This window comes from Haplochromis burtoni, unplaced genomic scaffold, assembly GCF_018398535.1.
Source record: "Haplochromis burtoni strain Fernald_Lab_line unplaced genomic scaffold, NCSU_Asbu1 Contig_8, whole genome shotgun sequence".
In the NCBI taxonomy this organism is placed as follows: Eukaryota; Metazoa; Chordata; class Actinopteri; order Cichliformes; family Cichlidae; genus Haplochromis; species Haplochromis burtoni.
In genome coordinates, this window is record NW_024582369.1 from 2,998,585 (window position 1) to 3,015,097 (window position 16,513).

The following is a 16,513-nucleotide window of genomic DNA, read 5'->3' on the forward strand; positions in this document are numbered from 1 at the left end:
GGATGAGGATGGATGGATGGATGGATGGATGGATGGATGGATGGATGGAACCTAACCCCACTAACTGCATGTTTTTACACTGTGGAAGGAAGACAGAGAGCCCAGAGAGAACTGACACAGACACGTGGAGAACATGCAAACCCCGCAAAGAAAGGCATCGGCCAGATGGTGGATTCAAACCCAGAAAGGTTCTTGCTATGAGGCTAACCATGGTGTCTCTGCCTGACATGTAGAAGTGGTCAAGATGAGGTTCAAACCAGAATGGTTGTTGGTGCCAGACATGCTGGTCTGAGTACTTGAAGAACTGCTGATTAACTAGGATTTTCCCACATACAGATCTAAAGAGCAATTTCAGCAGCATGTCTCAGTTTTTCTATCTGCTAATTGTGTAAAATTACATAAAATGTTCTGTTGCTCATTGCCCAGACTGTCATGTATAAGTTTTTGTCAGAAAAAAATTGTTGATGTCAGAAGTCAGAGGAGAATAACCAGACTGCTTCAATCTGATAGGAAGGGAACAGCAGCTCAAATAATAACTCACCGGAACCAAGGTCTACAGAAGAGCATCTCTGAACACACCACAGACTGAACCTTGAAGCAGTCTGTGGTGAGGATGAGGGGGCTACAGCAGCAGAAGACCGCAATGGGTCCCACTCCTGAGAAAAGGAAGCAGAGATAGTCAGGCGGTTCTGAAAATGTTGTAAGGGCTGTTAGGGAAGATCAAATGTTATAACATATGTGAAACTATATACTTTAGGCATCTAAGTAGCAATAGTTTTGTGGTAGTAATAGTAGAAGTAGTAGTTTTTATGTCAGGACTGTAAACACGTTTTTTAAAGGCCGCATAGACAAGAAATTTGGAATCAGATACTGTCATAAAATATGAAATGAAATAAATAAAGTGCAACTCAGTTCGCGGTTATCAAACAAAAGTCAATCAACGCTCGCAGAGGACCGTTATTTTATTTTGAAGTTTACCTGGCAACAGCTGAGGTAATACTTTGATTTTTTTTCTGCTTGAATTCAAGTACACCCCCTCATCCTCAGGACAAGAGGATGGACGCTCTAACATACACCGCTCCGCCACAGATCCGCCGTTCAGTTTGTTTACAGGAGGATGAATGAAGAGGCTGGTGGTGCAGCAGCGTGCGGACGCGCAGCGTGCTACCGGCTGTGCTCGTGTCGCTAGTATAATTATTATTATTATTAACAGTGTGTTACTGGTTTGACTGGCAGACGACACACTGGAAAAGCACCGAGGCAAGACAAAAACCCGACTTTCCAGCATCCGTAAGCCTTCAGAGATCATCTGTGTTAGTGTCCGGTGTTTGATTCATCTGCATTACAGCGCCATTCGCGTTTCCGTCATACATATTTACATCTCGTCTTTCTGTTTATGTATTTCACGGCAGTGTTGATATTTTTTCCTATGGCCTGTGACGATGACAGTGACGCGAAAGCTGCCTATGTATCGCCAGCTGACAGATCCATATACTATGATTTATGTGTTTTTCTTCGCTTATATAACAGCCTATATGCGACTTTATGGCTTTACAGCAGCGCTCTCCACCTACATGATCTGAGGGGGGGGCTAAATAAGTTAAACAGGACGGTATAAAGAGCCCGAAGGCCTGACTGCGAACGGCTAATTCAGTGTCTGACAATCAGTGAAACCGAGAATTTATTTACATGCAATTTGAGGAAGACTTGATTTTGCAATACGTAGACAGATAGAAAAACACACATTTCAATAACTTCTCTCATCTCTCTCCTGTAGATTTGAACACGGTCTCCCTGGTCTACTTAATAATCAGAAGATGCTGCTTAAACAAACCTAAACATAGCTGAGTTAACAGAGGGTGGGACCACATAATCTGCTCTCTGAAGGATAGAAGTTGATGCATACTAACTGTATGAGGGCCCTCAGCTTCTCCCACAGCTGTGTGCTGTGCTGTAAGTATGTGTTTGTGTCATATCTCTCATATGAGAGAATAACGTGCATAAATAAGTGTATTTGGATGACTCCTGTGTTGCAGAGGTCTGGTTGTTCACAAACAGTGCACAGCAGGCACACTGAGTAATTATCTCATCATTTTTAAGTCATTTAAATTGTTTTGCAGTGCATCTCATGTAAAGAACTGGATTAGTAGACACACACTTAACATCACAGTTTCCTGTGATTCAAATCACTTCCAGTGTGAATCTTTTTGAGCTGGGAAGTGAAGAGTCATGGGCTGTGGGGGCAGCAGAACTGACGCTTTGGAGCCTCGCTACCTGGAGAGCTGGACAAAAGAGACGGAGTCGACATGGCTGACGAGCACAGACACAGATATCCCCTTGTCATCCATCCAGAGCATCCCCTCTGAGAACTCAGAGGCTGGCTTCACTTCTGAGAAAACAATCAGCCCTGGTAAGAAGAATGAATTACTGTATGGCTGAGCAGATGGGTGAATGAATACTGAATTAATCTCTTAACCGGAGCAGGCATTAATTTAACCTGCTGAAAAGAAATATCCTTGATTACTGTATGAAGAAATATAAAGGGGGGTGGGAGGCTTCCCCATCAGAATTTAATATATCTGTAACAGATGATTTTAAATCTGTTTGTTTTTGCATCAATCCATAGTTTCTAATGTTATTGTTCTACTGCCGTTTTACATGAGTAAGGTACATCCTTTAAAATCTCACTGCTGTAAATAATTTGAACATACTAGCAATGACTTGCCCATTCTTTACACTCTTTCTATCAAAGCGGAGTGGACCATCTCTTCATGTCAAGGGCTGTGCTGATGGCATGCCTGATTTCAACAAGAATCCATTATGCAGAAGAAAGAAAACAGAAACATGAGTGACAGAGGAAGTATCCACTTTAGAGACCTTTGTTCTTCTAGTGTGCAGTTAGTTGTATGTGCCTCTACATACAGGTCAGGACATCAGAAACAGATAAATCTCTTAGATGGATCCTCTTCTTTTCTTTGAAGCCAAAGGGAGATGAGTCAGTAAATGGGGATGATAGGCTGCTTCAAAAGCCACTGTGCTCAAACAGGGCTCAGCTCTCATGGCAACAGATACAGGCATGAGTGAATGCAGGGAGAGGAGCCTTGATGTAATTGTGAAGGCAAATTGACTTGAGCTTCAATGTGGAGAGATAAAACAGACCCAAAATTGGCTAAATTAATCAGCAGCTGGGAACCAAACAGATTTTTATGACAATAATCATAATAAGTTGTGGTTCAGTATGTCTAGAGAAAATATTCATTAAAATGTCCTCATTTCGTGTTTTGGTTTTGTCCAACCTGCACCATATGTCATCTGTCATCATTAGACACATGGTCACACATTAATGAGGAGATGAGGCGTACACACATCTGTAAAATGCAAACATCGACTACCTGCGAATAACTGATCACAGCTCACGCCTCCACAGTACCATCAAGTTGGTTCAGTGTAAGACAACTAAGTTGTCAATATGTAATCGCTACCGTTTCATTTACCGATGACTTCTAACAGAAGCTAATTGTGGCATAGCGGTTATCTTATCAAGCTGAAATTGATTAACTTCAAGAGAAAAAAAACGAAAATTCATAGAAATGTATAAAAGCTACAAACACATAAGCAGACATAGCTGAACCTCTACATCTTTACAGTTCCAGATTTCTTTGAAGACGGCCTCCCGCCACCGGCTCAGGCCTACCTAAAGGTCTGCTCGGCCATGTCTGAAGCCAGCCTGAACGATGTGAAGCCCAGCAGCACACCAACAGCACTGGGCTCTCCGCGGCAGGACACGACGATGCCTTCTTCTGGAACCACAGTGCAGCGCAGAAGTGTTTTGCACACTGAAGAGATTGTAAGCCTTTCCTTCTGTAATGTGTTTAAATGTGCTCGAGACAGGTCACAGCACCTTTTTTTCCCTGCAATACTGACCTACATCTAAGGTGTGGCGCATCAAACATTTCGTTTCACATTTGGAGCTAAACACATTCATACAATCACTTCTAAGATTTTGCAAGCATGTCATTGAAATTTGTTAGAAAGCTATCTGACAAATCACAGGCAGACCATTTATTTTAATAGTATGTCAAAGACAAGAAATGTGATGTGTGGAGTGCCTCAAGGTACCTGTTTGGGACCACTGTTAGTTTTGGATTTTATTAACGATTCTTTTTTAAAAATTTTAATATCTCAATTGATATGTTAGATATTTGAAGGCAGTAGAAAATTGGATGAAAGATAATAAACTGATGTTTAATGTTAGCAAACCAAAGTGTATGGTAATGCAGGTATCAACCAAAAACAAAACAAATACTTAAGCTTAGGTAATAATAATATTCCCATGGAACAGTTGCAGACCAGGAGAGAAACTGATTAGGTAGAACAGTGGATTGTAAATTAACATGGTCGAAACATACTGATATTATAATTTAATAAGTAATATAGGTAGAGGTCTGTCAGTGGTGTGGTTTAAACATTAATGACATCAGAGGCTATAAAACATGTTTTAAATCAATTTGTTCTGTCGCAGTTTGATTACTGAAGTGTAATCTGGTTGAGTGCTTCATCAAAAGAAATTTTAAAAAGTGCACACAGAAAACAATTTACAGAACTATGATAGGCTAGAACTCCTTACCAGTTTATATTATGCAACAGAGTACTAAAGATGAATTAAAATATTTGTTAAGACATGAAGACAGAGACATAACGTGAAAAGGGAAAGACCATCTATGAATCGAGGAGGGGGCCAAAGGGTACATCTTTCACCATCTTACAATGCTGTGATGGCAGCCATTCCCCAACTCTCTGTGAATGGTACTTATGGCCATTGACCAATGGTCTTTGATCAATGGTTGTTTATCAATGGTCATGACAATTTGCATATTAATGATCAAGGAATTGACCTGTCAAACTATTGTTCATTCAGTGGGCTGCTTTCAGTTACTGTGCAAATGTACTGTTTATAAGGTTGGGGTAACCTGCAGTCAGCTGAGACTGAAGAAGTCACTTGGATGCAATGAAGTAATGTAGATGTTGACTATCGCTTCTTTTGGTGTCCTTTTATAAACTAGTTTTATGTTCTGCGAAATTCAGTGCTGTCTGTATAAGCAGAATTGGCTTGTTTTACACTGACATGTTGTTGATGTTGGCTTGAGTGTGTAGGACCCCAGGAAGAATATTTACCACACTGTCAGTATTTCAGTGTTTTTTATTATTTTTTATTGTCCATTTATTCTCCATTAACAGACAAAATGGCAGGACAATCGGATGTCGACCAAGCAGGTGACCATTACAGTCACCCAGAGCATCCACCAGGTGGACAAGAACGGGAAGGTGAAGAAGTCCCTCACGACATATGAGGTCATGAAACCAGTGGAAGCTATCAAACAGGTGGCGACACAAAACACCTGAGTGCAGGGGGACATTGGAAGAAGCCAAAAAAAATGAAAATAATTATGACTGTGAAAGAAATCGAACAGGTTTTGTGGTCTGACAGGTGTCGAAAGCACAAAAATCAGATTTCTAGTGCATTTAATACTTTACGATGTATGTTTTACTGACATGTTGGGGACTTTTACAAGAGACATTTGATCAAACAAGCATGGGGTAACAGGCAAAACAAAACGTGGTATGTTACAGCGAATGTCATATTAAAAGCAATTGTAGTATATTACAGCTGACAGCTTGTTTCCACATCAGTGTAAAGAAATCATTGCTTAGCACTGAACTCGAAAATAGTTTAATCCAGAGTATTTTCACATTTTAAGATGTGGTTGAACATTAACATAGGTGTAAAACTATTACTGCAATATTATTTAATATGATATAAATGTTTCATAGTTTTGTTACTTGGCATTGATGCACCATTTGTAGTCGCTGCTGTCCTACAAAGCAAAAGGCTCAGGAAACTGACTGTGACGATTGCACTATTTACAGTGAAGCCTGGACGGAGGTTTGTGATAATAAAAAAGAAAAAGCGCTCACGAACAGCATCGTGTTTTGTAAGATATCGAGGTTACTTTTTAAAATTCTGTCGTTATTTGTGTTTTCTAATGATAATAAATAACACACCGAAATGTACTGTCCTTTTAAAATGAACTCATTTGGCATGCTCAAAGACAATCAGGTAATCATGTGGCCTTCAGCTGAGGTACCTCTGTATATATGTGAGCAATAGATAAACAGTAATAGTCTTTATACTGATGATGTTGACAGCGTTGAGCTGATCTGGTGTCAGCTTGACAATGAAAGTGTGTGAATCTGGTTTTGATGGTCATAACGGATCTGCCCTGATCTAAACAATGGCTCCTCCTTTTTCATCCACTCGTCTGCACAGAAGTCTGGGAAGAAGAAAGTAATCTCTCTTTGAGCCGACTCAAGAGAATCTACAGAAAACAATAACAGAATGGAAAATCAAAAATTTGCATAGTAATTACAGGCTTCTTTCTAATTGGTCTAAAAATGTCATTTATGTGCAACCAGAAAGACACGTTACTATAAAATATTAAGATGGATTCCAAGATCTGCTATGAAAATAAACACAAATCTTAAACATTTCTTACATTTTCATGCAGCAATACTACTTGTTACATGTTCAAAATATAAATGTACAATACTGTGCAAAAGTCTTGAGCCTTCAATTCTTTATAGTTTTTTCCCAAATAAGCCAGACTTATAGTAAATCTTATAATAGAAATAGCTCTCCATGATTTCTGCTGTTCCCTCATTTTCAGTCCAGTCCTTCAACCTGACCATCTTCTGAAGAATGTTTTGTTTGTTTTTTCATGTCCTTCAAAAAGCCTGGAGAACTATTCCTGAAACTACAGAAAGCTGTTTTTGCCTTTTATTTTCATGCATGTTTGCACGTTTCAATAAATCATTGTACCCATTTCCCAATTTTCTAGTGAAACAAAAAGAAAAGAGGAGTGTTTTGCACAGACTATGCCTATTCTGTTTTCTGCCCAATGACACCAAACACCATTATAGAAACTGATGGGCATTAAAAGATGTGAAATTGAGTCATGTGTAAAGTTATATATAGTTATAATAATAATGGATTGCATTTATATAGCGCTTTTTGGGGCCCTCAAAGCGCTTTACAATTCCACTATTCATTCACACACCGGGTGGAGGCAGCTACAGTTGTAGCCACAGCTGCCCTGGGGCAGACTGACAGAAGCGAGGCTGCCATATCGCGCCATTGCCCCTCTGGCCATCACCAGTAGGAGGTAGGTGAAGTGTCTTGCCCAAGGACACAACGACCGAGACTGTCCGAGCCGGGGCTCGAACCGGCAACCTTCCGGTTACAAGACGAACCACCACGATCGCCCCACTATTACCTCTTGCATATGTTTAAGATAATATATTCACAATAATAGATTATTAACATTACGCATATCATTTTGTTATCATTTTTTTTAGCATTATGAAGCTTGGGAGCTTTTTTACCTGAGCCATGAGTTGTGTTCCTTGTGTCTGTGAGTCCAAACTGGCCCCTGATGGAAGCAGGCGAGTTGAATCTGGCTCTGAACACTTTGGTCGGCCCCATCAGTTCTCTCCAGTGGCTTATGGCATCCTCCCTGGCTAAAATGTACGCTCGCATTGGCCCACTGAGGACAAATTTCCACAGCAGTCATGAATCTGACTTTGAACACTGCTGATGTTTTCTAGATACCAGACCAAAAAAAAAAAAACACTCTTCATACAAATCTAATCTATTCGCCCCCAGGACCTCCTGGGAAGACCGTTCAGCCATAAATAAATCCGTTTTAGCTAAACATTGCCAGCTGGTGCGGCATCAAGCTTGACTGGCTGACACACTTGAAGATGCTTCCTATGTTTGCGATATCAATAGCAGCAGTCAGAGAAGGGTTGCTGTAGCAACTACTGCTTCACTGCTGTGAGCAGACAAAAAAAAAAGACAAAGTAATTACAAACGCCTTTAACAATCCAATGGAGGCTCGCAGCAGGAGGACCTATTGTGAGTGGTCTGCATAGCGATATTTAGGCTACTGCACCAGGGAATTGTGTTCTAAACACAGATAACTGAAACTCCTGTTGTCCTGTTTTGGGAAAATCGTTTACTGGTGCCTTACTGAGCATGAAATTGGAGTGCTATCAGCAGAGGTGCTGATGGCTCTCCATCCATTATTCCATTTAAAATACAACACCCAACAACAATCATCCAAACACATAAAATTGTAACTCAATCACATGGAGTCAACGAAATCTGTCCATGATATAAGCATGGAGGCTTACCTTGACATGAATTCAACAAGTCTTTGATAGAAGAATCTCCCTGAGATTTGTAAAACAGAAATAAGAAAGAAAGAAAGAATAAAGACCTTCAATAACAAAAAGGAGAAATCAGCTATCCTTCATTTGACAAGACATTTATTTCTTTTAACTGTCATACATACAGTGCACCCTGCTAAAATAGGCTGCTGACTCATTTATTTGGGTACATCATATACTACAGCAGTACTTTTAAGTAAAGCTTAAACACAAATGAATTGTTTCCAAACCTGAATGTTCAGCATAAAACCTCTCAGAGTCCTGTCGTCTCCAGACCAGATCTTTGCATCTAACAATCCCAAAGTTGTTGTCTAGAATTCTCTGGTGAAGAGCCTGAAAGACAGAAATCACGATGTTTGTCCTCCAAGTTGCATCAAAACATGACTGGATCAACTTTAGATGCTTTTTCCTGTGTGTAGATTTTTTTGCAGAGAAAAAGTTAAAAATTGACAGCTCTGATTCAAAAGGTCATCCTCTTGTGCTTTAACTTGAGATGACAATAAAGTAATGCACATTAACAAGTGAAATTAAACCTATCACTGATGGAATATTTTATGATAGACACAGCTGCTATGATTTTGAAGCGTCCAGGTCTGTGAGGTGAGCAAATGCTTCTTTACCACTCGATAAAATTGATATCAGAACAGAAAACATCAATTAATTAATTGCTGTTTTATTTGACAGTGGGTTAAAAAAAAAGCAATTAAACGGAAAGATATGTTCATTTATGCTTCATTAATTCCAAAAACTAATCTTTATAGATTAAACAAATAAGGAACACAGTATTTAAATCACACCATGCAAACTGTTATGCCCTGAGAAAGAGCAACAAATGTTTGAAATCTTGAAAAATGAAAATAACATTCACTGGTCATTTTATTAGGTACAGCTGTTCAACTGCTCATTCATCAAATCAGCCAATCATATGGCAGCAAGTTAATAGACATGTAGGCATGATGAAAACAACCTGCTGAACTTCAAACAGACCATCAGAATAGATGTATTTCAGAAATCGATGATCTACTTGTTGGGGCCTGAGGTCAGAGGAGGATGGCCAGACTGCTTTGAGCTAATAGGAAGGCAACGGTGACTCAAACAATCGCCCATTACAACCAAGGTCTGCACAAGAGAATTTCACAACATGTTGAACCTTGAAGCAAATGGGCTACATGAGCAAAAAGAAAACACTGGGTGCCAGTCCTGTCAGCACAGAACAGGAAACTGATTCTACAATTCACACAGGCTCACCTTAACTGGACAACAGAAGAGTGGAAAATGTTATCAGGTTCTGATGAGTCTCCATTTCTACTGTAACATTTGGATGGTAGAGTCAGAATTTTGTGTAAACAACATTAAAGCAGGGATACATCCTGCCTTGTATAAATAGTTTAGGTTGATGGTGGTTGTGTAATGATGGAGATTTTCTTGGAACACTTTTAGTACCAGTTGAACAACACTTAAATGCCACAACCTGTCTGAGTATTACAACTGTCAGAAAGCTCAAAATATCTCAAACTGGTTTCTTGAACATAGACAATGAGATAACGGCACTCAAATGGCCTCCACAGATCAGTCACCAGAGCTCAATCCAATAGAGAACCTTTGGGATGTGTGGGAACAAGAGAGTCTCATCATGAATGTACAGCCAACAAATCTGCAGCAACTGTGTGATGCCATTATGTCAATATCAACCAAAATCTCAGAAGAATGTTTGCAGCACCTTGTTGAATCTGTGGTAGTCTGTAGCTTTCAGACTACAACTTCAACTGTGTAATCTTAGGTCTTAAACTCTGTAACTTAAACATGAGGGCAACTTACCTCTAGCATCAAAGGATGAGCCACAGCATCTGGTTTGATGACCGCCAGGGTGAGCTGCAGCACTTTGGACAGGCGAGCACTTGTCAGCAACATTATCTAAAGACTGAACAGAAAATATGCCCTCAATTATAAGATCCAACTCGCCTAAAAGTACTTACATTTTTAGTTAAATTAATACAAAACAAACACCACAAGCAACGAAGATGCGACTTCTTTTTCGATTTTTTTATCGTTAATTTACCATTAATATAAATCATATAAAGTTAATAAAAATACGAAGATTTTCTGCGTGACAGTTTCCAACCCATCAGTGCTAAGTTCGTGACTGACACTAACCTCTGTTGTGACTTCTGTCCAAAAAAAGAAAAAACAATCAGTTTGTAACGGGGAGCAGAGCAACGGCCGCCGGCATACTGTTAAATAAAAACGCTGTGCAAATACTGTTGCAAATAAAAACGCGTAATTTTTGTGGAGTTAGCGGTTATCTACAACTGTAGCGTGTGAATATAGTCTGCATCCTTGCTTGTCCAATTACACCAAAAACAATGCTAAAAATGTGAAAATTAGCTGAACGAGTCGTTGTTTGGTCTGTCCGTTCGTAAAAAGGGTCCCCAGAAACAGTGCCAGCAGAGTTTGTTCCCCCGCGAGAAGAAGTAAAAACATAGATTTCATGTCTTATAAATTTTAGTTCTAATAGAAGCTTTTTGGAATTATTTTTCTTGATTTCCACAAAATGTGTATGTAGAATAGGAACGTAACTACACGTAGGTACTGGCATACTGAGATTCCATATATAAATACTGCACTTATTATTGCATTTGGCAGTGGAATGAGACAAATACTTTCCTATTGTTCCCGTATTGGAACGCTAGGAAAATGGAAAAATGTCATCTGGTCAGAAGGCAGTGTCAGAATTTGATGTAAATTACACAAAAGCATGGATCCATAATTCTTTATATAAACTGTTCAGTGTAAACAGTATAATGATGTGGGAGATATTTTCTTGGAAAACTTTAGTACCAACTAAGCATTGCAAAAAAGTCACAGCATGCCTAAGTATTGTTAATGTACAGATAACACTCCATGTCACAAAGATCAAATTATCTCAACAGTGAGTTCACTGTACTCAAACGACGCAGTCACCAGATCTAATTCCACTAAGATGTGGGAGAATTGGAGATTTGCATCATGAATGTGGAGCAGACAAATCTAGAGCAACTGTTTGATGCTGTCATGTCAATATGGACCACAAATTTTTGAGGAATGTTTTCAGCACTTTGTTGAATCTGTGTCCTGGAAAATTTAGACAGTTCTGAAGGCGAGGAGTAGGGGAGTGGGTGCAAACCAATACTAGCAAAATATACCAGATCAAGTGTCCAGTGAGTGTGCCCTTCTCGTTATTAATGTTTAATTTGTTTCCTAGATTATTGGAAGGAAATTCTTTGTACATATACACTAAATGAATATTGCACCTGGGTTGTCTTGTAAAGCAAAGGACCAGCAGTTCCAAGTATGTGATATAAACGATCGATATAGAGAAATTTCCCTGCACATCAAAGTGAGCAAGAATGTTTGAACATAAAACCGAGACGTCAAGTTCAGCAGCACACCAGCTACAAGCAGGGACTGGAACGAGACAGATTTTTGTCTCTGGTACTTCAACACTGGGGCAGATCAGACATACAGTATGAATTACAAACACAGCGCACATTCCAGCAATGCAAAATGGCCACACCCTTGAAGAGTAGAGATTGTGTGTGTGTGTGTGTGTGTGTGTGTGTGTGTGTGTGTGTGTCTGACATTCAGAGAGACAGAATGGGGGGAGGAGGGTAGTTAGATGTCCCACATAGGTTTCTCCCACCTGCCCATGTCATGTGACTTGGGGTGACAGGACAGCTGTTACCTCCCATGAGAGGGCTGAAGAGGATAAGAAGAGGTGCAGAGTTAAATTGGATATATTTTAAGAGTACAGACTGAAGACCTAAATTCTATGTAACCTGTAGTTTTTGTATTTTGTATGGCTTTACAACCCACACATATCCATACACATCCTCCACTGACAATAAAGGCATTCAACTCAATCGTCAGGTAGACGTGAGAGAAAAGAAACTTGGATATGAAAGTTGTGTGAGGGTGTTGTGCTGTTTTATGATCACTTGCTTTGCTGTAAATAAATTGCAAATGAAATACAGTTGCTGAGTGACACAAAATACAGGTGATTTTGTGTTTTTTACACTTATGATTTTGTCTAAGGTAGGGTGTCAAACATAAGGTGTGAGGGTCAAAATCTGCTCAGCGAAGATTCCAGTTGGGCCCACTGGATGACTTGGGAAAATATAACTTTTGTACTTTTAACTATATTTTAATAGGTTTTACAGCTTTTCCTGCTGATAAAGCTCTCCCCTGGAAGCTTTCATACTACACTTAAGTAGATATGTAAAAGATAAACAATAAAATGACAGACGAATTTATGTTTTTCATTGTGGACTATAGAAATTTCATCAATCAACAAAAAACTTAATGTTTTATAAATATAGGACAGTCTGAGCAGTGAGCTACAAGAAAATTGATCATGTATAGAGACTGAGATGTGCTGTTGAAATTACACTTCATCTCATTGTTACGTTCCCCTGAGGGGTCTAGGCGGGGAGGGGGAAGCAACAAAAGAGACCGGGTCAGAAAAAGGAGTCAGGGCGGCAAAACAGTTAAATAAAACAGTTTTATTGAAGTAATTCAACTAAAAGAGACGGACAAGCCGTTATCACCATAAAAGAAACAAACAAAACTCAGGCGTCGGTCAGTAAGGCAAAAAGTCAAAAGGAAAGCGCAGCTCACTAGCTGGAAACCACAATACACAGCTCACTAGCTGGAAACACCACAATACACAGCTCACTAGCTGGAAACACCACAATACACAGCTCACTAGCTGGAAACACCACAATACACAGCTCACTAGCTGGACCCACACAAAATGGCACTCTGGCCCAGAGCTCACCCTGCTCTGGGCTTAAATACCCTTAATTGCTGATGGGAGTCAGCTGTACAGGAGGGAAAGGTAGCACCTCAGGCAGGAGGTAGTGGGACACGCCCACACAGGCACCCTCAGGAGAGAGAGAGGCCCTGCTAGGGCCGTAACACTCATATCAAGATATATCTGGGATTAAATATGTCGCTAAATGTCTTTACACTGACAGAAAGTGCAGTTTCACTCCTCTGGCCCACTTAATATCAAAGTAACCCTCAATGTAAAATGAGTGTGGCATCCCTGGTCTAAGGCGTCATGATATCAAATCAAAAATTAACATGACAGGATCAAATGTGGCTGTTCAGCCATGCTTACACAGATATCCTGTACGTTTTTAATCAGCAAAATGTAATAATCACATTGGCAATCAGCACCATATTAGCAAGTATTATAAGTGGAAGAAGTCAATACATGTAAGGGTAGCTCAGTTTTACATGCAAAAGTACCCTAGTCGCCCTTTGAACTTGTACTAATGAGTGCGCATTTAACACCAGCAAGAATTTTATTATCTTGTTCCAGCAGTCAACAGGATAACCTGAAATACTTTTAGGACCTTACATCCCCAAAATGAGTTTATATGGCTGAACTGTCTGGTTATGGAGATACTGCGAGTTTGATACTATCCGTGTAATATAAGCAGCATTAAATTTACACAACACCAGCGTCTTTTCCAGGAAAAATAGTTTTTTAATGTTAAACTTTTTTTAAAACATCAGTCGTTCTTGTATTTCTTTTTAAGCCACACTATCATAATTGCAATTTGGAATGATAAAAATAATTTGTTGCGACCATTTATATACCTAAACTGCTCAGAAGTGTTAAAAAATAGTGTTTGTTTTAATCTTGAAATTGTTATTGCCTTAATATGAAATAACTTGTTAAATGTTAATGTTAAAGGATTTTTTTTTTCCACAAAGGGCTCCTTCCAATTCTGCCTGTGTCCGCTCAGCATCTCTGCAGATGATGTATTGAGGAGCAGTCACTGAGAAGTACACCAAACTGCCTGAAAAGCAGTTTTCAGATGGTAGAGCGCAACACTTGGACAGAACAGACATCATCGATGCTCACTGCTGACTCTCGCTTCAAGTGTTCTCAGCTGGTCGGCTGATTCAGCTGATCCTGCACTCTTTGACCACCATAAAACTCATCTCTGTTTCATCTCCGTGCCACTGCTGCTGTTGCTTCTCTTGCTTCTCTTCCTTCCCTTGCTTCTGGCTCTCCTGCAGTTGTCGTTCCCTTTTGGTGGGAGTCAACTGACAACTGACTTACTCACGACCCCCACGGGTGCTTGGGTGTCCATAGGCTGCTCATTCTTTTGCCAGTAGCCACTGCAAAGTATCACGTGGAAAAGGAATCCTTAATGTGAGAAAAAACTGAGCTTTTGTCATGACCAACTGTGATGGAAATGTGCACAGCATCTTCACGTAGTTACACTGTTTAAAACGAGTGTCAATTATTGATTGATTTATTGAATGTATGCTTATTTTATTGGTTTTAAACTAAATGTGTTATATTTTTGCTGCCCTCTTGCTGGTTTTAATTACTATCCTGTTATTCTTTTAATTTTTAGGCTGTATCATTTTTATATCAAGTCCCTTTTTTTAATGGTTTCATGCACTTGATGATTTCTGTTTCTGTGAAAGACTTGGTTGTTTTATCAACAATAATGCATATGTTGTTTTAAATAAATATTAAAATAAACTAAATATTTATTACATACACAACATAGTTGTTAAACCTTATCCAAACTAAATGTTTCAGTTTAAGAAATTTTACGAGGAAATAATGAGCCTGAACAAATAACAGTTTAATATCTTCCCTTATAATTACCCTTTATTATCCTCTACAGTGAGGCATTTAGTAAAAATTCCATCTGATTTACTAGTATTTATATACACACATACTGTATATCGATACACAGGAGGGTGTATGGTGTCACATCGCCTTCAGGTATTGGTTTCTATGACAAGAAACATTCACAAAGTGATCCAGTTATTATTTGAAAGACAGTGTTTAACAAAATTATTAGACCAAAAACTTGTTTAAAAAATCATATTTTTATTTATTAGGCAGAATTAAAACCTGAAATCAGGTTTTCAGAAACCCCTAAAACTGCTTTTTCTGTTCAGAAATGAAAATAAATAAATATAATTTGGCATCTTAATCTAAAACTAAAAACATTTTGTCAAATAGTCAATTTGAAAATTCATGGATAACAACAATAGTTACATTTTAGCACTCAAAACATTCTTTGATTAAAGAGCTGGCACATACTCGTGGATTAACCATTACAGAAACATTCCAACAAGTCATTTTAGTAATTTCTAATACTAATAGATGCTATGATTTTTAATATTAGCAGTTAGATATGCTTGCCTGCGAAGTCATTTCAGCCTGTCATTGCCATTATGTAATTGAGCTCACAAAACATCCTACCATGCTTTGGTACAATAGCACAGTGAATATGATCGTTTAATAAAATTGTACTTAATTTGTCCCCTGCTATCGTCCAAAATCAGACCTCATGTGTCACCTCTGACTGCTGCAGTAGGCCCTTCTAGGGTGACACAGGCTCCAGTGTAACACCCAGAACCCTTTCATGTCCTAGCTGTCAGGCTGGTGAGAAAAGTGTGGGATGTGTTTCCTGTTTTGGCACCTTTGGATGGCTTCAGTATCAGACTGAAGCCTAGTCCCAAGCACCTCGAGGCAACTGTTGTGGTAATTTGGTGCCATATAAATAAAACTGACTTGAATTGAATTACTTAGGGTGCCACATTAATAACAAGCTTTTTTCTCTGTGTTGGTGAAATGAAATGAAAACTCTTTGCTGTTTTCTAACCAAACACCAAACAATAAAGACGCTGACGTCACCAACTGCTGCATTTCCTCACTCCTAAATCTCACATCCTCAGAGCATCCGTTTAAATCCTTCTGTCCTCTCCTTGAATCATGTGGGCGAGTTTCTTTCACCTCTCCATCACCTGTTCTCTCTTTCAGCATAAATGCTGCTGACCTTTGACCTTTCTGCTCCATTGCTTCGCCACACGGACCGGGCTTCCTTTGGCAGCTGTGTCAACCTCGATGCTGGCAACTGCTGTGCCCAGGGAAGGACAGAGAGCGCCATTAATATCAGACCACGTAATGAGTCAGCAGCACAGTACCGTCTTACCATTGTCAGGATTAAGCAGCTCACTATTGCTTTTTCAACTAGGCCAGCTCCTAATTTTTTTAGTGTGCCTTTAGAATACATTAAAAAATGTGTGTGAATTTTTTAGACACTTTAAGCTATTATCTGTTGCCATGATGCCAATTTTACAATCTCAAATCCCAGTTTTAGTCTTACTTCTAAGTTATTTGTTGTTAAGTTATTAAGTTATTTATTAA

At 39.2% G+C, this 16,513-nt stretch overlaps 2 protein-coding genes across 3 annotated transcripts; one reads left to right on the forward strand and one right to left on the reverse strand.

Moving 5' to 3' along the window:
• Positions 1–1,022: 1,022 nt before the first annotated feature.
• Positions 1,023–6,020, forward strand: baalcb (BAALC binder of MAP3K1 and KLF4 b). 2 transcript variants are annotated; one of them, XM_014338081.2, is made up of 5 exons: positions 1,023–1,313; positions 1,778–1,953; positions 2,197–2,410; positions 3,648–3,847; positions 5,239–6,020. In XM_014338081.2, the coding sequence occupies exons 3-5, from the start codon at positions 2,230–2,232 to the stop codon at positions 5,401–5,403; spliced, it is 546 nt and encodes a 181-aa protein (XP_014193567.1). In that variant the 5' UTR covers positions 1,023–1,313; positions 1,778–1,953; positions 2,197–2,229; the 3' UTR covers positions 5,404–6,020. The 2 variants fall into 2 exon arrangements, with proteins under 2 accessions (XP_014193567.1, XP_005914469.1); XM_005914407.3 differs by having other exon boundaries at positions 1,023–1,290.
• On the reverse strand, positions 5,183–10,730 carry nme6 (NME/NM23 nucleoside diphosphate kinase 6). The gene is made up of 6 exons (XM_005914406.3): positions 10,441–10,730; positions 10,105–10,207; positions 8,517–8,619; positions 8,251–8,290; positions 7,441–7,601; positions 5,183–6,377 (listed from the first exon to the last, which is right to left on the reverse strand). Exons 2-6 carry the CDS (start codon positions 10,195–10,197, stop codon positions 6,226–6,228), a joined length of 549 nt encoding a protein of 182 aa, XP_005914468.1. The 5' UTR covers positions 10,198–10,207; positions 10,441–10,730; the 3' UTR covers positions 5,183–6,225.
• Positions 10,731–16,513: the final 5,783 nt, after the last annotated feature.

Excerpts from the sequence above, each read along its gene's own strand:
- baalcb (XM_014338081.2), top strand. The coding sequence starts at position 2,230 with ATGGGCTGTGGGGGCAGCAGAACTGACGCTTTGGAGCCTCGCTACCTG. Across the intron at positions 2,411-3,647 it reads TGAGAAAACAATCAGCCCTG|TTCCAGATTTCTTTGAAGAC; the intron begins GTAAGAAGAATG and ends ACATCTTTACAG. Across the intron at positions 3,848-5,238 it reads TTTTGCACACTGAAGAGATT|ACAAAATGGCAGGACAATCG; the intron begins GTAAGCCTTTCC and ends CTCCATTAACAG.
- nme6 (XM_005914406.3), bottom strand. The coding sequence starts at position 10,197 with ATGTTGCTGACAAGTGCTCGCCTGTCCAAAGTGCTGCAGCTCACCCTG. Across the intron at positions 7,602-8,250 it reads CTTGTTGAATTCATGTCAAG|TGGGCCAATGCGAGCGTACA; the intron begins GTAAGCCTCCAT and ends ATTTGTCCTCAG. Across the intron at positions 6,378-7,440 it reads GAACACAACTCATGGCTCAG|ATTCTCTTGAGTCGGCTCAA; the intron begins GTAAAAAAGCTC and ends TGTTTTCTGTAG.